This window comes from Phyllosticta capitalensis (assembly GCF_038381095.1).
Source record: "Phyllosticta capitalensis strain CBS 128856 chromosome Unknown BKA78scaffold_5, whole genome shotgun sequence".
Lineage (NCBI taxonomy): Eukaryota > Fungi > Ascomycota > Dothideomycetes > Botryosphaeriales > Phyllostictaceae > Phyllosticta > Phyllosticta capitalensis.
This window is the reverse complement of record NW_027117443.1, coordinates 2,247,209-2,268,951: the sequence shown is the minus strand read 5'-3', so window position 1 is coordinate 2,268,951 and position 21,743 is coordinate 2,247,209. Positions and strand designations below refer to the sequence as shown.

The 21,743-nt window shown below is 57.8% G+C and overlaps 4 protein-coding genes across 4 annotated transcripts; 2 read left to right on the top strand and 2 right to left on the bottom strand.

The window, feature by feature from the left end:
* Window positions 1-132: 132 nt before the first annotated feature.
* Window positions 133-3,003, bottom strand: BKA78DRAFT_315241 (Nuf2 family-domain-containing protein). The gene is made up of 4 exons (XM_066888527.1): window positions 2,635-3,003; window positions 2,319-2,585; window positions 1,355-2,269; window positions 133-623 (listed from the first exon to the last, which is right to left on the bottom strand). The coding sequence occupies exons 1-4, from the start codon at window positions 2,728-2,730 to the stop codon at window positions 507-509; spliced, it is 1,395 nt and encodes a 464-aa protein (XP_066744714.1). The 5' UTR covers window positions 2,731-3,003; the 3' UTR covers window positions 133-506.
* A 1,408-nt stretch (window positions 3,004-4,411) lies between these two features.
* Window positions 4,412-7,000, top strand: BKA78DRAFT_353106 (uncharacterized protein; the record flags this gene model as incomplete). The annotated part of the gene is made up of 1 exon (XM_066891487.1): window positions 4,412-7,000. The coding sequence occupies one exon, from the start codon at window positions 4,412-4,414 to the stop codon at window positions 6,998-7,000; it is 2,589 nt and encodes an 862-aa protein (XP_066744713.1).
* Window positions 7,001-13,264: 6,264 nt separating this feature from the next.
* On the bottom strand, window positions 13,265-14,284 carry BKA78DRAFT_141235 (uncharacterized protein). Its single transcript, XM_066882768.1, has one exon. It carries the CDS (start codon window positions 14,122-14,124, stop codon window positions 13,510-13,512), a length of 615 nt encoding a protein of 204 aa, XP_066744712.1. The 5' UTR covers window positions 14,125-14,284; the 3' UTR covers window positions 13,265-13,509.
* Window positions 14,285-14,591: 307 nt separating this feature from the next.
* Window positions 14,592-15,075, top strand: BKA78DRAFT_353104 (thioredoxin; the record flags this gene model as incomplete). Its single annotated transcript, XM_066891486.1, has 3 exons — window positions 14,592-14,614; window positions 14,719-14,823; window positions 14,877-15,075. The coding sequence occupies 3 exons, from the start codon at window positions 14,592-14,594 to the stop codon at window positions 15,073-15,075; spliced, it is 327 nt and encodes a 108-aa protein (XP_066744711.1).
* Between the last annotated feature and the right edge of the window lie 6,668 nt (window positions 15,076-21,743).

Genomic DNA, 21,743 nt, shown 5'->3' with positions numbered 1-21,743 from the left:
GTGCTGATTTTTTCCTTTGCCGCCCGACTTCGCCTAAGCGGCAAGAATGCCGGCGGGTGCAGAGTGTCCACCCGCTTGCATCCCAATCTGCAAAGCAGACTTGTGGTGTACACCTTGAATCAAGACAAGAAGAGGCAGGCTAGTTGCGCATGAACGCTAGAGAGGCGACAGGTGGGGCGAATGTTCGAGGGGACAGCGCCATGGAGCGGGAAATGGGGATGAAATGAGGAGGAGAGCTGGATATGGGTAAGGTGCGGATATGAGAAGGAAGGATGGGTGGGCGGTGTGAGACGCGGCAGTCGGCTATTGAAGCACCCGGGAGAGTCAGCCAGCATGATGATGAGGGTGCGGTGGGCCTATAGACGCCTTTCTTCTCAAGCACGCCCATCCAGGATCGATTCAAGGGAAGAAGGAAAAGAGGATATCATTCAATCGTAACCAGCCATCCAACTCCCAAATCCAACCGAGCCCCCAAATACCTATCGACCCAGGCGACAATATGTGGTCTACGAGATGCTCTGCTCCATTTCGGTGATGTACAGCTTGATGTGAGATTCCATCTTCAGGTACTCGTCGTGTGCGGCGTGAACCTCTGCTTCGATGTTCTCCTTGAGATCTTGCATCTATTGGGTTTTCGTTAGTCGAGGTCGTGTTTTAGTGGAAAAGGTAAAAAAGTGAATCGAGAAGACTGGCTGAGAAGGGCGGATCGCGTGACAAGGAAGAAGCAACGCCAAAGACGACGTTGCAAAAAGGGTCCAGTCAGGGGTCCACTCGGGGGTCGGGATGGGGTGAGAAGGGGGCACGACAGCACATGCGGCTCTCCGCCACCACCACCACCTCGGCGCCTCGATCATTTCAGCCTCAACTTGCATGTGGTGCGGCATTTCCCTTTTCCCCTTCGCGCCGCACCGCCGTGTTTTCTTTTTTCCTTCTTTTCTCCTTCGATTGGCTCAAACGCTCCATCCATGCCCCATGCCAGCAGCTCGCGATCCTCGCGACGCCACAACCACGCCAAACACGCTACCCAGGGCATGGCGGCCATGGCGCTAGCTGACCCCCCTAGGCTGCGCCACGCCGCACCGAGCTACAACTGCGCTACGGGCACGCCGCTGCCAGGGGTAGGTTGCTCCAGCGATCACCCCCGCTCTCCGAGGCCCCGGTAGTTGAGTACCGGATCGAATGGGGGGTTGCTTGCGACTGAAGGATGGCGCGATGAGGAGGCCAAGGAAGAAGCCAGAGTGAGGCTGAACTGACGGACTGGGAAGAGGGAGATATAGGAAAACCAATGGGGACGAAAGAAGGATTGCAAAAAGGAGCGATAGGTTGGGAATGGACGAAAAACACATGGACGTACCTTCTTCTCCGTCTGCTCAATCCGGACTCGCCGTCTATCCGCCTCCCTGCCCTTTTCACCTCGTTCCTCGGTCAGCTTTCTGTGTAGTGACCTCAACTCTTCCATTCGACCCTTGGCCAACTCTGCTTTTTCCTCTGCGCCCTTTCTCAGCTTCTCTGTTCGCGCCGTCACATTGGTCAATTGCTTTCTCAGTAGCTTCTCCTGCCGCTCGACGTCGCGCACATTGTTCGACCGCTCTGATAGCGCGTCGCGGTGCCGTTGCGCCTTGTTCAGCTGGTCCTCCTCGCGCTTCAGCTCCTCGGCAAGCTCCTTGAGCAACCGCGTGCAGCCCTCGACGTCGGCAGTGACGGCCGTGAATGTGTCCGACGATGTTTGCAACGCGCGGCCGCGGCGATCGAGTTGGTCGATCTGCGCGCGGTCGGCTGCGAGATTGGCGCTCAGCTCTTTGAGCGATGACTCGAGCGCGCCGGGGCTCTGTGTCGTGTACGGCCGCAGCTTGGCCGCTTCCTGTCGCGCGCCCATGGTTTGTTCCGTCTTGTTTTCAAGTAGCTCTTTGAGCCGTCTTTGCTCTTCCTTGACCACTTCGAGCTTCTCGACCACCTTTTCTTGTCCCATTTTGAGATCTAGCAGCCGCTGCTTGAGCTCCTTTTGCCGCCGCTCTTTTGCGGCCATTTGCGCCTCGGTGGCTTTGCGCGTGCGTTCGAGCTCGGACAGGTGGTTTTCCTTGTCTTGGTTTTCGTGGTACAGTTGTTCGATGCGGAGCTTGGTGCGCTCCGACTTGTTGAAATGCTCGTCAATGACGGATGTCTGCGACTCGCGGAAGCGGATGAAGTTGATGATGTAGGAAAAGATTTTGACGAGGCGTTCGCGTGTGGGCTTGTACAAGTCTTGGAATGTAAAATCGTGGACTCCGCACTGCAGACTTAATTAGCCTGTGGTCAAACCTGGTTGGCGGGCGTCTTGCCTCGAGCAACAATTTCCTCAAAATGACAAAGAAGCCCATCAAGTCCCTTGTGTCGGCAGTGAAGACTCTATCGGCCTGGTCCTCGCCCGCCATGTCCTCTGCCGCTGCCCGCATCGCCGGCGCAACCACTTCGCGGGTCGTGTTCATCAAGAGCTCGGCGAACCATTCGAAGACTTTTTGGATCTGTTGTGGGTTTGGCTTTTGCAAGTCGGCGACGGAAAAGTTGATGCCAATGTCGCTGATGCAGGATGCGATTTCTCTATCGGGCTGCGAAAAGTCAGGATGGATGCGCATGGCGATGGAAGGTGTTGCGCACCAAAGTCATGAACGAGTCCTCCTCTTGGGCGCGACTGCGATGGTTATTCATGGTGGAGACGCGTGGCGCGGTGCTCATGCGCGGATTGTAGTCCATGGCGAGTTGTAGTGTCGGGGCAAGTGTCGTGTGGATTTTGGCGATGGGCTTGTCTGGTGGTGATTGTTTACACTTTTGGGCGGGCAACAACAGAGAGAGGGCCCGGGCGACGGCCGGCGAGAGAGGACGAATCGCCGATGCCGATGCCGGAGAAATACCGACTCACGTGACTGGGACTCACGGGCCGAGCGGCAGCGCTCGATCCGGGCTCGGACTTGATGTCATTCTGTCACAACTGCCAGGCCATGCACAAGTGCGTTGTGACTGTTATTGTCGTTCCAAATGCTCGCGTGGATTTGCGAGTGCAAAGTGGATGGCGCCTGCAGCGGGATTACTCAGTCCCCGCACGAGCAAAGAAAGGCGGGCTGCAGCGGGCGGATGCACATGAAATTGGCGGCAGCATGCAATTCCTCTCGGCTTGGGCACAGCACAGGCTAGCAGCTAGCAGAGTTAGAGTGTGCCTCGTGGTTGCCGCGCGGTTCGCATATTGCATGCTGTACAGCGACTGTAGATATGTTCTGCTACTACTGACAGAGGACAGCCAGCGAAACATGCATAGCCCTGCCGGAGTTTGGATGCTATTGAGTCTGGTCTCGTTCAAGCAGGAACCCGATGGTTGGAGCAGCGCAGGCCAATCAGTCGGAGCAGACGACGCCAATGATGCATGGCGGGGATGCGGGCAGGGTTTAAGGCCGTCATGATTGGCGGTGCCTGGTTACAGGTTGCTCAGTCCACGTTGTCTCGACAAGTCTTTCAGTCCCTCACAAGTCGCCTGATGATGACAGTCAGCCGCCAAGCAATTGGAATGTCGATACAGTCGGGGGCAGCTTTCCCAGCAAAGAAGCCTCTCCGTCTTGGTTTTGTCGTCTGCGTATTTTTAGAGAGTACGGTACGCTTAAGCTTGGTGCTTCGCAGGGCATGGATACTCCCGGGTCACCATGACCGTTATGGTCGGCCTGGATTCCAGCTGAGCGACTACTGCTAGCGGGTGCGTGTAGCTCCTCCAAGTCTACCGCTCACGATCATTAATTCGTGTCTCCATCTGATCTCGCCTGTCCGAGCCGGCGCGCGTCATCTCTCTCAGTCGGTGGCCGTCCCCCGGTCAAGCAGCGAGCGAAGAGCGAACCCAATCCCATCGCCAACGCCACGCAGCGATCGCTCCTCGACGGTCAAGTTAAACACGAGCAGTGCGCGCAGCCTGGCTCTTCTTCTCCTCGACTCTCGCCTTCATCACAAGACGTGCCCTTGCAGCCCGACTTGTCTGTTTTTTCTCGACCCTAACCGCCCTTGCTTTCTCACCATGCTTCTTCCTCTCGACATCCCTCCCCATACAAAGCAGCCACAAACGCTCCTGTCGTAACCCACCGCTGCCGTACCCTTCCACAACCTCAGTCCTCGACACTCTGTCTCCCAGCGACAACCTCCACCTCCACACACTTTCAACTCACGCGACCCGCCTTCTTACCTAGCCTGGAATCCATGGCATAATTGCGCCACTGCCTCCTGCACTGCCAATTTCCGCTGCCACCTCCGGCTCTCCCCTGCAACTCACCACCACCCACTCTGCAAAAACGCCAAAAATCCCACCCAACCCGGCACACCGCCCAAAGGGGCCCTGTCGACGGTCACGTCTCGCCGCAGCCTGTACTGCCGGGCGCGCTCCCGCCTCTGCGCCGTCGCCATGTCCGTTTGGCCTTTTGGCAGGCGAAAAGGCCGCCGGTCCCCGTCGTCCGTGGCGGGCCTGGCGCCCGCTGGAGGGAGCAGGCCTGCTAGCCGCGGCGCGTCTAGCCCTGCTGCAGCGAAGCCCCTTGGCCCTGCCCGCCGCCCGAGCACAAGATCCAAGCGACGGCGGGGCAAGAGGAGGGCCTCCCCAGAGAGCGACTGTGCGTCGAGATCGAGAGAAAAGGAGAGGGTCCCAGTCGCTCCGTCGCGCATAGATACAGACCCTGAGCGCACCTGCGCCACTGCTACCGACGAGCTCGACAATATCACTGCTCTACCTGTGACTAATCCTCTCGGCGCCAGCCCGCACCTGCGACCCGCGAATCGCGACCACGCTGACATGCTGTACGACTTTGCTCCAATCCCACAAATACATTCGGCCTCCCACACCAGCCTCCCCACGGCCAGAGAACGCGGCAAGCTGCAAAAAAAGCGCCCGAACAACGACCCCGTCCCACGCCGCAAGTCTACCAAGAGGAGACGGGACGACCACGCCCGGGAGGAGGAAATTCGAGCCATGAGTACTCCCGTCCCCGTCAAGCGTCCTGCTCCCAATTCCGGCTCCATCATGCGAAGAATCAGCAAAAAGAGGCGGAGTGCCAGAGACCAATCTGACCTGTCCCTGCCAATGGGCGACTCGGTCCACTCGTCCATGTCTGGGGGCCTCTCTGAGCTCCTCTCCGCCTCGTTCAAGGTCAATCCACTCGATATATTTGCCCCTCGCCCCACCATTCGCCATTCGGGCGGCAGTGGCAATTTTTACAACTTCCCCGTGGACCGCTCGACAAACAACTCGAGGGCGGACTCGTCCATGCGCCCGTCTCCCATCAGCAAGGATGCGCTCAAAGAGAACAAATTCATTGACGAATTGGCCGATGATATGGACTCGGGAACGCTGCGGGAGCTTATGGAGAGGGACCAGCGAAGACAAGAAAGGAAGCGCAAGTTGGATGAGGAGAAGCTGAGGCAAAAGCTCGAGCGTCGTGCTGAGAAGCAAAGAGAAAAAGAGCGGAGACGAGAAAGGCACGCCGCCGAAGAGGCTGATGCGATCTTGGATGACGCTCTTGGTATTGGATACCAGCCTACCGCCCCAGCCGAGCAGCCTGTCGCCAGCGGCAGTGGGGCTGGTGCAGAAAGCTCGAGAGAACATGCTCGCGAAGATGACGGATCTTCCCACAAGGTTCATGCGAGCGATCCGGTACCTTCCAAAGGCAAACCAGATGAGCCTGCATTGAAATCGCCAGCCGCAGATTCGGGCTTCGATGGTGGAAGGCCATCTCGCTTCTCAGAAAACATGTCGCCGCCCCTGTCGCCCTCCCCTGCACACCAGCACAGACGCGAACACTCGTACGTGTCAGAGCTCCCGGAGCTTAGCTACGAGCACACCTATTCTGCCGCCGAGCCTTCAAGCGTCAGTCGCAGCTCGTCAACTTCGCGGAGAAAGAGTGGCGAAGGCCGTCGTGGTTGGACTTCATTTTTCCGCCGCAGGCCTTCCGCCCTCAGAAAAAAGTCGGCGGATCAAGTCTCCCCTACCGTGCCGTCCGATGTTTCCTTTTCCAACACATCGCGAGAGTCAATGGGCAAACATGCCTTTCCCCCAGTCACCTCTCAGCCACAATTGGCTCGCAAACCTTCCGGTACCCCTGTACGCACTCAATCCAAGTTCCGCGAGGACTTGCCAGAGCGATTCGACAAAAAGCTGCCACTTTCACCGCCTGATTCAAGGGTTCAGTCTCCAGACTTTGCTTCTGGGGGCGCCGGTGTGCGGGGTTTCTCGGAAACACCGGATATCTTCGATTCTCCGGTACCACCTACGTCTGCTGGCGCCGACAATGACAAGACTCGGACCGACTCGCCAGTCAGCATGCCCGGCAGAACATCTGCGCTCATGTCAACGTCCCTCGCTTCTGTCGACTCTGAAGGATCTTGGCTCTCTGGCAGGCCTGTGAGACATTCCAAGGGCATGCGGAGCAGTTACGGTTCTGGACACGGCCTTGGCTCTTCTCGGAAACCCCGCGAGGAGCAGCGCATGTCTTATGAGGATCTCGGTATCCCGGACGATGAATATTTCTGCCGCTTGACGCCGGGTCCCGATGAGCGATCACGATCTCGCCAGCAGGACGGCAACAAGGCCAGTAGCTTTGCTCTTGCTGAAGATGCCGAAGCTGGCGCAGATGCACGTGAAGGGAGCCCGGCCGAGCACTTCCACCAGGACTCTCTTCAAAGACGACCTACGGTTGTTCATCAGCAACGTCACAAGTCTCAAGAAGGGTTACTCGGCTTCCTCGCGGACCAAGCATCCACGCCGGACGTCTTGTCCAACGCCGATGATGGTGCGGACGAGATGGAGGGTGTCGAGCCAACGACCCCCGTCTTTGAAGACGCAAGGGAGACAGCCAGCCTGGATGAGAGTCCTGAAATTCATCGAGCTTCGAGTATAAAAATTCCCAAAAATCAAGCACGGCTCTCGAATGGCAGCGCACGACTGGTTGACGTCAAGTCATCTCGGAATTCGTCGAGCGACAGCCCGAGCACAAGTAACCTCTAAGGATCGTCTCGCGCCATTGGTGGTTGCAGATGGTTTTGCCAAAGATTCGCGTGGATGTTAGTCAGACATGTCGCTCATTCCCACATTTCCTTTTGTCATGTGATCTTCCACTCCAACTCAATACAGCCGCTCTCGGCCCAAAACCCAAATGACTGACCCAAGTCGCTCTCTACCATTTCCTTGTCTAAAAGTCTGAACCAGACGAGATCGAAAGATCAAAAAAGGAACAAAAAAAACTTGAAAAGAAGAAGAAAACGAACGAGAGAACCGTCTGACTATCGGCACAACTCCGAGGCAACACCACGAAACCACCTTGACGCGACGGCGATTCACACCTTCAGCTCGGTCGCATCCCGCCGGCACTTGTGCGGGATCACAGCGCGCGCATGCTCGTGCGTGTGACATCTTTGGCATTCTTTCCCAAAACTTTTCATTTTCTCCTCAATGAGCGAGTCACTTTATACCCTTCACTTCTCTTACGTCATCTCTTGGCAGCATTGCACCGCTGACCGCTTGCCGATTTTGATTCTTCCTTCTACTCTCTTTAAACCTCTTGTACTGCGGGACCTACAAAAGTATGGTCTGGAGTTGGGCCTTGGAGTCGACTCAGTAGATGGCAGGTGAGGTAGTATCGTTTAATGGGCTGTTTTTGGCGGTCGTTGCGTTTTTCAGAGCCTGGAGTTGATGGAATGATCTGGGCGGGCCAAGCTCCATTTCTTCTGCCTTTTTTCCTTAAACGAGTCTTGGTTCCCCCGGACATGTTTGTCGAGTTTTTTTGGTTGTCAAAGGAGATACCTGCGAAAATCTTCGCACCAATTGTAGTTGTAGGTTTCAGTTTCACACTCTTCCAAATGTGGAAAGTTTTGAGCAAGATCAGTGCCTCGTGGATGACTACAGCCGCGGCTCGAGGCGACACCCGCTGAGGGATTCGGCGCTAGTAGGGCTTAGAGAGGCTGGGTGCCTAGGAAAGCGAGCAGAAAGAAGGGTGCTACTGGGAAGTGCAGTCAAAATAAGGCGCGACGGCTAATGGTCTAGTGATAGTGCAACGACGAGTAGTGCGGCTCGCGAGGGCCAAGCCGCAACCTTCAAGGTCGAAGGATGCTCGCCCACCATTATTCAACGTCTTGCGTCGAAAATCGTCACACGAAGCTGCCGGATCCTGCACCGCTCTAGGCTACCATCGTCATGTTTTGTCGTGGCAGGGGCTCGCTTCTCCACACTACTGCGAGCGCCTGGCGGGTTTAAGCTAACCACTTGCCTACGCAGGAAGAGATGACAGAACACTTCTGACGCACTGCAAGACTCAGCTTCACCAGCGACCCTCTCTGCAGGCCTCCATCTACGCACCACAGGCGTGTTCGACCGTTTCAGCGTCTTTTAACTCTTGCGCTCACCCCAACCCCGTCTCCCTCCTTTTGCCTCGCCGCTTGCTCATCGCCCGCAGTAGTTTTGATCTGCTTTCCCTTTCCCCTTTCCTTTGCAGTCGTTCCACCTCGTTTTCTCTGCTGCTTCTTCGTCGCCCAAGGATACGAATGTGCTGGCCGCGACTGTATCCCTGGTGATTTTTCTTTCTTCCTTTTCCCCCTCTTTTCGTTTCTTACCTCTTTTAATTTCCTGAAGTTTAATATGTCGAACAAGGCTCCGGCCGACGAGCCGTTATCGTCGGCACAGCAACAGCAACAGCCGCAGCAGCGCCCTCGCTGTCCCCCTTCCCGGATTCTAAGATGGACCTTTGTCGCCTTCGCCCTGGTTTCGAGTCTGCTCCTCGTTGCGCGTCCGCCATTCGTCGCTTATGGCTCGAGGAATCAGTTCGACCGGGCCATGTCCCAGGCTGGCTTTCCCATTACCAGGGCCGACTTGAGAGAAGCGACAGATTCGTTGGAGCACGCCCTCACGAGGATCCTACTTGAGGCGCAATCTCGCCACCAGGCAGACACGTGTGGAGGAGAAGGAGCATTAAGAGAAGGATTACTGCATCGCCTTGGGATAGAGGCCGGCGACTCGAAAAAGATTTCAAAACGTGAACCGGGTCTGTTTGGTCTTCCCAATCCGTTTGGAGGCGGTGGAGATGGAGCAAAAGGTGGAGGTGGTGCAGGAGGTGGAATTGCCGGTGCACTTGGCGGAGCATTGGGCGGCCTAGGAAATCTCACGAGCGGTGCCTTTGGAGCCATCTTTTCTGGTATCGAAGCCGAAGCGCAGCCCGCCGCCAACGCCCTTGGAGCTGGTGTCGGCACTGGAGCTGTCAAAGGACTCAACCTCGCAAAGCCAGGCGCCGCTGAAAAGGCCGAAAGTAATCAGACAGGAGTCAGTGGCCTTGCGTTCCAGCTCGGCGAGGGTCTTTCATCGTCCGTGGTCTCGCAACTCGACATCTCATCGCTCACCTCTGGCACCGATCTGGGCGGCGCTGCTGCCGCGCTCGGAACGGGCTTGGGCAACGGCACGGCCGCTGGACTCAAGTTGGCCAAGGTTCCTCCCATGCCAGATCCGAATGCTACGGGTGTCGCTGGCCTCGGTGGGCAGCTTGGCTACGGTTTAACCAACGGTCTCTTTAGCAACGTCGATCTCGCGTCGTTGACGGCGAGTGCCCAGGGCTCGGGCATGATGTCGACTTTGGCCCAGATCCCCGGACCAGCTGGACGAGGTCTTGGAACTGGTGCTGCAAAGGGCTTGAAGAAGGCTCTTGCAGGTTCGGGAATGGCCTTGCTCAAGCGCCAACAGCCCGCTCAGGGCGCTCAGCCAGCCCAAGGGGCACAACCAGCACAAGGAGCACAACCCGCACAGGGAGCGCAACCAGCTGCCGCTCCGGGCTCGGCCGCCCAAATCAGCGAAGACTTTACTGAGAACCTGGCCGAGAGCTTCATTGGCAACGTCGATATCAAACAGCTAACGGCTGGTGCCAACACAGCGTCCCTCCTCACCACCGTCAGCCAAGTTGTACCATTTGCTGGAACGGGCCTCGGATCTGGAGCAGCAATTGGATTGGGTCTCGGTCCACAACCAGCTGGACAGCCTGGACAACCTGGCACAGCTCTTGCGAGGAGGCAAGCCCCTGGCCAAGCTCCCCCTGCTCCTCCCCCTGGCCAACAGCCGTCCGCCAATTCCATTACCGAAGATTTCACGCGTTCGCTCTCATCTTCGTTCGTTTCCACGTCCAACATTTCTGGCCTCGTCAAAGACTTCATCGCGTCGGGCGGCGGCAAGATCCTCGGCCCCGCGACCATCGGACTGGGCAAAGGACTCGGCTCAGGCACAGCAGTCGGTCTTGGATTGCAAAACGACGTTGCGCAGCCGGTGCCGCAAGGCTTCGACATTCCGGGCATCTCGAGCGGATTCGGCAAGTCGCTGACGACGGGCTTCCTCGCCAACGGCACGACGGGCCGGCTCATCAACACGTTTTCCGCAATGGCCGCTCAAGGACAGATGATGTTGGGCGCAGCGGCAGAGGGCCTGGGCAAAGGATTCGGCGGCGGCGCGGCAAACGCGCTCGGTTTGTCAGTGTCGGGAGAGCCCTCTCTGGATGCTGCGTCGGATGTGCCCTCTGTCCTTCAAGCCTTTAGTCGTTCGCTGACGACCAGCTTCTTGGCCAATGGGACGGTAGGGAAGCTCGAGACCGTTGCTGGCTCGCTGGCTGGCGGCATGATGTCGGGCATGAGCTTTGAAAAGATTGCAACTGGCTTGGGCGTCGGACTCATCGACGGCGGCAGCTCTGCCATTTCGATGGCCACTGGCATTGGCGATCCGGCCCTCATGATGCGCAACTCGGCCATGTACAACGACACGGTCAACGGTGCCGCGACGGGCTTTGGTCGTGGACTGTCCTTTGAGGGTGTCAAGGCCGCATTTGTTCTCCTGGGCAACAACGACGCCGCTCAGCGCGCCATTCAGACTTTGACGTCTCCTGATGCTCCAATGGCCGGGCTGCAGAATCCAAACACGAATCCCCAGGCTGGCAATCCTCAAGCTGCTTCTCTTCCGCCGTCCTCTCAACCGGGCACTATGGCTCCCCCTGCCGGCAGCATCACGCAACCCCTTGGCCAGGCCGCTCCACCACCACAAGGTCAGCAACCGCCGCCACAAATGGCCGCTCCGCAGCAACAAGGCGCTCCTCCTCCAGCAGGCAGCATCAACAATCCGGCCGAAGCTGCGGCGGGAAGTACCATTACAGTCTCCGTCGCAGGCATGGACCAGGGTCAACCACCTCAGGGTCAACCAGCGGCGCCGCCGCCACAGGGCCAGGCACCACCGCCGCCGCCACCACAGGGTCAACTGCAAACCGGGAGCACCATCACGTCGCCCGTCGGGCCGCAAAGGAAGAAACGCGGCTTCTACCAAGGCCTCGTGCAGTCCGTCCGGCGACAGGCGCCTCCGCCCCAGCAACCACCTCCGGCACAACAACAACAACCACCACCGGCCAGCAACACGTCGCCGTTCCCCCCTGGCTCGACGCTCGACAACAACCAAACGCTGACGGCCATTGCCAACAGCCTCAACATCAGCACCGTCAACGGGCTCACGCAGAGCGGTCTCAGCGCCATCGGCTGCACCGGCGTCGGCGGCCTCGCCCAGATTGGCCTCGGCCTCATCCAGTCCAAGACCATCAGGCTCAAGCTGAGCACCAACACGCTGAACGACTTGCCCAAGTTTCCGGTCAATGCGACGTTGAAGCTGAAGAATGATGGCCACACGTTTGTCGTCAACACGGCCAAGCCGAGCGCCAGTGTCGATGGCATCGATGCCTTCAAGTTGGCGGCCTTCTTGATTAGCCACAGTACGTCTTACCTCCCCTTCCCATCACTCAAAGACACCCACATCACTAACACTCCGCAGTCGTCTTCGTCGCCGCAGCAATCTACTTCGTGCTGCCCACCTCTATCCTAACCGAAACGGCGCGCGACATCGTCGTGCTAATTGGCCGCCCGGACCGGCTCAAATTCGCCAACCCAGTCGTGTGGGGGTCGCAAATCACAGTGCCCATCTTCGTCATCGTGGGCGTCGCAACGGGCGCCGCGGCCGTCGGCAGCAGCGGGCACTTCCGCACCGCGCACGAGGTGCTGGGGTGGCTGACACTCATCCTCGTCGTTGCCGGCTTCGTCATGCACGTGCTGATGGTGCGCAACCCCAACAGCAAGCCGATCCAGCGCGTGCGCGCCGCCGTCGCCGTTCTGATCTTGTCGTTTGGCCAGGCGGATCTGATTACGGGGTTTGTCGACCTCAACCAGGTCGCGCTGTGCATCCCCAATGCCATCCCCCTGCCCCTCGGTGTCGTCATTGGCGGCATACTTACGTCCAACATCTTTTTGGCGTTTGGCGCCCTGGCCATGCGCTTCATCGTCTTCAAGTGGATGGACACGCGCGCGGCCGCCGACTACGGCAGCGGTCCCAGCGGCAGCAGCAAGTCGAGCGCCATGAGCCGCTACGCCGACGAGAAGAAGCTGGCCCTGTCCGACGTCGTCGAGGTGCCGCGCAGCAAGAGCCCCAGCGACGCGGGCAAAGGTGGCGGGCCGCAGCTCATCAATGCGCCTGGGTCGAGTTTTATGGATTAGAGAGGTGTCGGGCTTTTATGGCTGCTCGTTGGAGCATGCATCACTGGTCTTTTGGCGGCGGCCGCGGACGACGCTCGTTGGTCGACAAGATCTTTCTGATTTCGAGATGAAGAGCGCCACGTGGTTGCACGATGATGATGATGGGAGACGACGAAAGCAAGGATACACGGAGAATGTGTTTATGACTACGTACGCGTGTCGTGTGTGTTGCTGTGTATACAAAACAGGAGAGGGAGAGAGGGGAAGGAGCAAGAGCAGCCTCGCTAAACAACACTCGCTACAGCGAACTGGCACCACGGGAAGGAAGAAAAAGGGTGGGCGAGCAAGCTTGACTTGAAGTTGATGAGACTTGGAAAATTCCACAGGCCGGGCCTGGCACAACCAACCATTGCCGCACTCACTTCGCTGCCTGCCTGCTCATTTGAAGACGGAGATTTGGGGCATCTCTGTATGGCCGCCGCCTTTTGTGGAATCATCTTCTTTGTATGATTAGTCAGGGCCCCGAGTTCAAAGTTCAAATCAGAATGCTGTTAGACGGCGTCGCGCAAATGCAAATTGTGTGCTAGAGTGGCTTTCTTGCCAAGCGGGAGCAGGCAGGAAACCTGTCGTCGTACGTGCTGCCTGTTTGTCATCGCTTGTCAGATATGGCGGGGTGGTGGCGAGTAGTTAGTGGTGCTCAGTGTTGCGGGGTGCTTTCAGCTGTCAAAAACTGTTGCGAGGTGCCTCTCGTTGTCAGAGGCTGTCGATTGGCTGCAAACCATGTTCTGTGATGCGAGGTGCCCATGGTTGTCAGCCATGCCTTGTGTCGCGAGAGGAGCTTCCAGTCGCCAGGAGCAATAATGCTAGGCAGCTATTCTTGAGGCAGCTATTTTGGCATTGGTTGCTAGGAGGCTGTCCTGGAGATTGGCCGCTCGGCAGTTCGCCTCCACAGACACAAAGATGTTCCCTGAAGCGTGATGATAGGAGCTAGGTACCTGACGAGTGACGACCGAGGCAGCCAGATGCGGCTAACATACTACGAGACGGCGAGAGCGTGGTAAATCGGTGCAGGCACCGTATCTGTAAGGCCATGAAGACACGAGTACGACTGCTGGCTTGTGATGAGAGCAACAGGAAACGAAGCGACGGGGGCGAAGCAGCGTGAGGTCGTGCTATTTCTGATGGTTGTTCTACTGTGCTCTGGGACACGGCAGAGACATGTCGAGCGGCTAGCATTCGCGACGGACGCAACGAGCGCAAGTGACGCAAGAGTCGCCCAAAGCGGAACGGACTGCACGCGCAGCGAGATGTACGATGTTGGGGTCGTCGTCGCCGTTCCAGATTGGTTGCAGGTCGGTCGAGGTCCGACGCGGGGCAGAAAATGATGGAGGTGGTGATGGTGGTGAGGCGAGCGAGTGAGCTGCAGGTCAGATTCGGGACGATTCGGGCAGTGGTGGGAGCAAGACATCTGATGGCGGTCGTGGTTGTACTCGTTGCGGGGTGGTGTTGATAATCGTCTTGGGGCCGAGTCACGTCATTGGGGTTCTGGGTCCTCGGCCGCTTTGAAATCCACACCCATCGGACCTTAACCGCCATCACCATCTCTCTGCAGCAGCAAACACTTGCCTTCTACATCTCCAAAACCTCCAAAAGGTACGTCACTGCTCGCCCATTACCTTATTCTTCTCCGCCATCGCCGTGCCGTCGCAGCCACAGCCGCCCGTCGGCCGCACAAGGTTGACCAACATCTGCCCCTCCCGTGGCCGAACGCGGCGGCGAAATTTCACACATCACCCACTTGGCGTTTGCTCACGCTTGCATAATCCACCTTCCATCCAATCCAACGCCTTCCAACGCTTATCCATTTCCAATCACCTTTGTTATATATACCCATATCACTCTGCCCCCACCCACCGCCTCTCATGTCTTTCTCGCCCGTCGCTTTCAGAAGATCTCTGCTCACCACCGCTCGTCTGCGCTCTCCAGTCGTCACCGCTACTCGCACCTCTCCGTTCCGACCTACCGCATACCAACCCGTCCTCAGAACTTTTACATCTTCAACCTCCAAAATGGGTGTCCACAACCTCGAGAAGTGAGTCGACCCCGCCATTACGTCAGAGAAGAGGGAAATGTCGCCAGACGAATAGCAAAAGGGGACAATGGAGCGGTTCAGGACAAGAGCTGACAATGCTACAGCAAGCAGGACTGGGAGAACGCCCTGAAGGGCCCTGAGCTCGTCGTCCTCGACTGCTTCGCCACGTGGTGCGGTCCTTGCAAGGTCATCGCTCCCCAGCTCGTCAAGTAAGCTCCTCATACACACAACACTCATCATGCGGGCGCTGACAGCCCGCCAGGTTCTCCGAGAAGTTCACTTCGGCCAAGTTCTACAAGCTCGACGTCGACGAGGTCCCCGACGTTGCACAGGAGCTCGGCATCCGCGCCATGCCCACCTTCCTGCTCTTCAAGGGCGGCGAGAAGATTGGCGAGGTCGTTGGTGCCAACCCCAAGGCTCTCGAGGCCGCCATCGCCCAGCAAGTGGAATGTGAGAATTAAACCCCCAAACGGCCATACCAACCAGGAGACTCCCCCGCCGGTTTTGGTGCCTCTTTTTTCCATATTACCCATAATGAACACCCTGGACTGATTTTCGCGCGTTTTCGCCGCATGTCTCTAGCTGCCTAAGCTAGACGCGGTTGCTTCGTTTTCGCTTGCAGGTTCACTTGAAGTCGTCGCAAAGGGGAAGTTGTAAATGGATGATTCACGCCAACTGCGTTCCTCCTGCCTTTGACCGATTCACGTGAAGTGAGTAGGCTCGGGGGTGGGCGTTTCCGCGGTCATCCTGTTTATTGGAACCTAAAGCATTTCTTTTCTTCTTCACCCAGCGATTGGGTCACTTGAGGGGCGGCAAGTTGAATGGCGCTTCTTTCTTCTGCTTCCTCGTTATGCATCCGATGGACAGATGGGACGGGATAGAGACGCCAACTTGGCCCGTGTTGCACTAGAGCAATGGAAAGATGGAGAATTCACATGTGTGTCTTGAATGCTGGTGTTACTTGGTGTTCCTCTTCCAAGAGAATGATGGTTTTTTAGGGGGATAGGAGACGAGGGGGAGAAATTCCGTGTAAGTTGCCCTCGAATTTTTTCGCGGCATCCACAACCACAATTCGTTGAAATCTTGCCTAAGCTGCCTAGCACTCCCCCTGTTCCGTTGAGGGTGCAGGTAAAATCTGGAAACGAGGAAATGTCAACGCAGCTGTGTCGACGAGGCAGGGACGATGCGCTAATCCCAATCTAGAAAAGGGCGGCGCCCAGACTTCCACGCTTTGCTGCCAACGTCGAACTCGCAACTTGTCCGTCGACACTTCACGACGAACACACGCAATCTTTATTTTAGATGCAAAAAAGACCAGTCCCAATTGCTCTGGAATTGGAAGATGCGACCAGCTTGCCATTGGCTCACGATCAAGCTTATCGCACCAAGAAACCCGCGATTCCCGACGCCAGACTACCAATTCACTTTTGGTATTTAACTTCCAGTTTGCACATGATCATTGCATCGCGAACCGAATTCCCATTCTCTCATGCCGCTGATCAATCACCTCATCCCGAGGAAAAGAGCTGGAGACAAAGCCAAGGTACAGCGCTCGAGGAGAGGGATCAAGGTGTTCATCGGTCGAGGGCGAGGAGGGGAACCACGACACTCCAGAACCGGATTCCAACTTGCCTACAGAGAATGTCTCTTCTCTCGCATTTACGCAATGAGCCTCAAAATTGTGGTCTCTGCTCGGTCTCGGGCCCGCACGACGCCATATCTTTACAGAACATATCTTGTGACAGCAGCTGAAGACGAGGTCTTTGCTGCCGCTTTATGCTCATGATCGGTAAAGGATGAGGTTCCTCCCCGGAAGCAACCATATCCAACCACTGGACCTTTCAAATTTCCATGTGTCAGCATCGGTCTCCCTGGGTATGGTCGTGCTACATGTGGAAGCATGCTTGGAGGAGCATCGAGTCACGGCGGGAAAGACTCTGAAACACATCACTGATGATTCTTCAAGCCCAAAGTCGATTACAGGGTAAGTTGCTAACGATTGAGCGCTTCAATTCTACTATCAGACTGTCAGGACTTTAGCCCGCGCACGCCGCGCTCTTCTCGAGTCGCAATCCAGACGAGCTCTTGGGGCTTGTGGCTCTGGAATGTGGAACCGATACCAACTTCTCGAGCAACATCCCTTCATCATTGCTGATCCTGGTTGACGCCAAAATGGATTGGTTTCGTGCCCAGCTACTGCAGTCTCTCTCAAGGGGAATTGGCCATAAAAGCTGGCCTTTTCTCATGTTTCTTGTTCATCAAGTTTCCTCCTCCATTCGCTCTTTCGTTTCGAGTCTTTCTATTTGCAACAATGGTCGGGGGTCTCTGGAAGACCGCGGCTCTTGCGTCTCTGGCAGTCCTCGCTGAAGCTGCACCTTACAACTTCAACGATGCCAATGCGGTCGGGCCTCAGTTGGTCGAGCCGTTCGCTGTGGCAAGTCACCATTACCTGCCTCGACCCCGTGACTCACTGACATATATTCTAGCCTGGCAATGCTTGCCCAGGATACAACGGGACGACACAAACGTCTGATGGCAACAACAGCTATGTCATCGAGTGTGGTCTGCACCGCCCTCCTGTCCACGATGACCCGTTGACCACGCTGAAGAACTTGGACTTCCCCACTTGTGTCAACCGTTGCGACACAGAACCAGGCTGCGTTGACGCGTCGTGGAACTCTGCTTCCCGGACCTGCTATCTCAAGAAGACCATCAGGCCCGTCGTCAAAGATCCTGCCTTCTGGAATGCTAAGCGCGGCACAGGTGCCGCTGCTGGCGGCGCAACACCATCCGGTAGCCCACGCTCTACGCATGTCATCACGGAGACCGTCCGCCGGTCCAGCAGCTCAAAGGCCATCACCTTCACGCCTAGCAGGAAGCCCACGGGCACGCCCAACCACGACCACTCGACCACTGTCGTCACGAGGAGACCTCCCCCAGTTGCTGGCTCTTCCAGCGAGGGTCACCATGGGCACTCGACTCTCGTCGTCACCTCGACGAAGCCGGCCCCCACCCCTGGCAAGACCTCCACCCGCCACAGCCATACAAGCACGCACGTCCGCATCTCGACGCGCGTTGTTACCGAGAGCCCTCGCCCCTCGGTCGTTGTGGTCACCTCGACGCGCAAACCGGAAACTTCCGTCGTCGTGGTCACTTCGACCCGCTCTCCCAAGCCGTCGGTGGTTGTGGTAACCTCTACGCGGATGCCCAAACCGTCTATTGTTGTGGTTACTTCTACTAAGGCTGCATCGTCTGGTACGAAGCCTTCGGTCGTTGTTGTGACTTCGACGCGCACCCCGAAGCCATCCGTCGTTGTTGTGACTTCGACGCGCACCCCGAAACCCTCCGTCGTCCTCGTAACCTCGACGTACTCTCCCAAGCCCTCCGTCGTCGTCGTTACTTCGTCTTTGCCTGCCTCGAGCGCGAAGCCGTCTACGAAGGTCGTCACCTCGACGCTGGCTCGCTCTGTGCCCCACCACCACTCGCCGGGGCCCCACACCACTCCCTTCAAGTCCACCCCTCCTCGACCTGCTGAGTCGACCTACTCTACCCATGGACACGATGGGGAGCCTAACGACACCCACGGGCCCCGCTGCCCTGGTGACAGCGGCGACCACTACTCGCCCGTTCCCGGCGACGAGTACAGCGTCGAGTGCAGCGTTGCTTACGCTGCGGCCGACTACATTGAGCGCGACGTCACCCAGACCTTTGAGGGCTGCATGAACCGCTGCAGTCACAACGACCAATGTCGCGGAGTCACATATGTCCCGACCACGCTGGACTGCGGTCTCGTGGCAGACGGAAGCTCCTACCAGACTCACTTTGCCGGCCAGCCCTTCTGGAGTGCTCGCGCTTTGAAGAAGCAGGGTCAGATTGTCCCCGACACCACCCCCGGCGCCGCAAAGAAGCCGTCGCCCACCTGCACCAAGTGCTGCGACAACGTCTCGTCCTCTTCGTGCCACGATTGGGTCCACCACTTGCCGACCACGTCCGGATCCGCTGCTGGCTCGACGACGGTCCTTGCGAGCAGCAGCCGCCCCATCATTAAGCCGACGACGTACGTCCCCCCTTCGGCGTCCACCATCTCGCCCCCCAAGTCGAGCGGCGCTGGACCTCGTCCCTCTTCTCAGGCCACGCCGGCTCAGTCAGGCAAGCCTTCGACCCCGTCTGGAAAGCCCTCCACTTCCCACGGCCCCGTCCACCCCTCGACTGGCCACGGCCCAGTGAGACCATCCACCATCTCTGGTCGTCCAGTGACTCCTACTCCCCGTCCAGTCACTCCTTCTGGCCGCCCTACGCCTAGCAGCCAGGCCCCGAAGCCCTCCTCCGTCTCTGGTCGTCCAGTGACCCCCGTGACTCCTTCTGGTAAGCCTACTCCTAGCAGCCAGGCACCAAAACCGTCCTCCATTTCTGGCCGCCCGGTGACCCCTTCCAGCCGCCCCCTGACTCCTACCGGCCGCCCAACTCCCAGCAGCCAGGGCCCGAAGCCTTCTATCTCTGGCCGCCCTGTGACTCCTTCCGGCAAGCCAACTCCTAGCAGCCAAGGCCCGAAGCCTTCGATCTCTGGCCGTCCTATCACCCCCAGTCAGGGAACTCCTAAGCCTTCGTCCGCGCCTGGCAAATCTTCTACCCCTCGCCCGGCGCCGGAGAAGTCTAGCAGCCCTGGAGCTCCCGTGTCGACTCCCGCCAAGTCGAGCTTCAAGCCCGTTGTTACTTCGACCGTCGTTGTTGGACCTGGCGGCACGCCAATCAAGTCGTCGCTCGTCAAGCCGTCCGGAACGCCGCCAATTGTTGGACCCGGCGGCATCAGATCTTCGCTCACCGCGTCGACTCCCGCAAAGTCAAGCGGCAAGCCCGTTGTTACTTCGACCGTCGTTGTTGGACCTGGCGGCACGCCAATCAAGTCGTCGCTCGTCAAACCGTCCGGAACGCCGAAGCCTTCAAGCCACGGTCCCGTCAAATCATCAGGAACGCCGAAGCAGAGCTCGATGCCCGCTATCGTTACGTCGACCGTCGTCATCGGACCTGGCGGCACGCCGATCAAGTCCTCTCCCGTGACCCCGTCTGGAACCCCTGTCAAGTCGTCGACTCACGGTCCATTCAAGCCGTCAAGCCACGGTCCTATCAGACCTTCAAGCCACGGTCCCGTCAAGTCGTCAGGCGCGCCGAGCACCCCCAAGGCAAGCTCGATGCCTGCCGTAGTCACGTCGACTGTCGTCATCGGACCTGGCGGCACGCCGATCAAGTCCTCTCCCGTGACCCCGTCTGGAACCCCTGTTAAGTCGTCGACTCACGGTCCATTCAAGCCGTCAAGCCACGGTCCTATCAGACCTTCAAGCTACGGTCCCGTCAAGTCTTCAGGCATGCCGGGCACCCCCAAGGCAAGCTCGATGCCGGCTGTTCTTACATCTACCGTTGTCGTCGGCCCAGGAGGCACACCCGTCAAGTCTGCGGCCACGCCTTTGAAGTCTTCAGTTGGAACTCCAAAGCCGTCGAGCCACGGCCCTGTCAAGTCGTCGGGCACGCCTAAGGCAAGCTCGGTTCCTACTGTTGTTACATCGACCGTCGTAGTTGGCCCAGGTGGCACTCCAGTGAAATCTTCCCCTGCCAAGCCTTCAACGCCCCACGGAAAGCCGTCCACTCCAGGCAGCCACCCAACTCCCGGAAAGCCCTCTTCTAAGCCAGTAATTGTTACTTCGACCGTTGTGGTTGGCCCCGGAGGTACACCTGTCAAGTCTTCTGCCTCTGGACCTCGTCCTTCCCTCTCGAAGTCTGGCCACCTGTCTTCGGTTCCCAGCCACCCAACTCCTGGAAAGTCTTCGTCTAAGCCCGCAACTGTCACCACGACTGTCGTTATTGGCCCCAACGGCTCGACCATCAAGCCCTCAGGTACTCCTGCTCACTCAAAGCCTGGCCAACCAACCCCTGGAAAGTCTTCCTCTAAGCCCGCAGTTGTTACCACAACTGTCGTGATTGGTCCCAATGGCTCAACGATTAAACCACCGGGCACCCCTGCTCACTCGAAGCCCGGCCACCCGACTCCCGGAAAGCCTTCCTCGAAGCCAGCAACCGTGACTCAAACTGTTGTGATTGGTCCTAACGGCTCAAGCTCAACTATTAAACCTACAGGCACCCCTATCCACTCGAAGCCTGGCTACCCTACCCCTGGAAAGTCTTCTCAGCAAGCTACCGTCACTCAAACTGTCGTGATTGGCCCTAACGGCTCCACGATCAAGTCGTCGGCGGGTACCCCTATCCACTCGAAGCCTGGTCACCCAACCCCCGGAGCCTCTAAGCCGGCGATTGTCACTACAACGGTCGTGATTGGTCCTAACGGTTCAACTCTTAAACCCTCGGGCACCCCTATCCACTCGAAGCCTGGCCACCCGACTCCTGGAGCCTCTAAGCCTGCTACGGTTACTCAAACTATTGTTGTTGGCCCCAACGGCTCAAGCTCAACTATGAAACCCACAGGCACCCCTATCCACTCGAAGCCTGGCCACCCGACTCCTGGAGCCTCGAAGCCTGCTACGGTTACTCAAACTATTGTTGTTGGCCCCAACGGCTCAAGCTCAACTGTTAAACCCACAGTCACCCCTATCCACTCGAAGCCTGGCTACCCAACCCCCGGAAAGTCTTCTAAGCCAGCTGTCGTTACTACAACGGTCGTGATTGGTCCCAACGGCTCGACAATCAAAGCCTCGGGCACTCCTGGTCACTCGAAGCCTGGATCGCACTCTTCGAAGCCAGCGGTTGTCACTTCGACCGTCGTTGTCGGTCCAACGCCTACTAAGGGACCTGGAAAGCCTTCCTCTCTTCATGGACACTCGACGCCTCACCACACGCCCGGCCTCAGCTCTGCACCAACTCCCGCACGCAGCTCTGCTAGCCCTGTGGTCATCATTTCCTCCTCATCGACGCCCGTCCCCGTTGTCATCACGACAACCTCCGTGGTCGTTCAGTCTTCGTCCATGCCTTTGGTCATCGGCTCCAGGTCGACCAACTTGCCGGTGGCTTCGTCTTCCACGGTTGTGGTCGTCCAGACTACGTCGACATACTCTCCAATCTACTTCACCGTGACCGTCACTCCGACGCCCAAGGTTCAGACCGTTACTGAGTACCACGGACA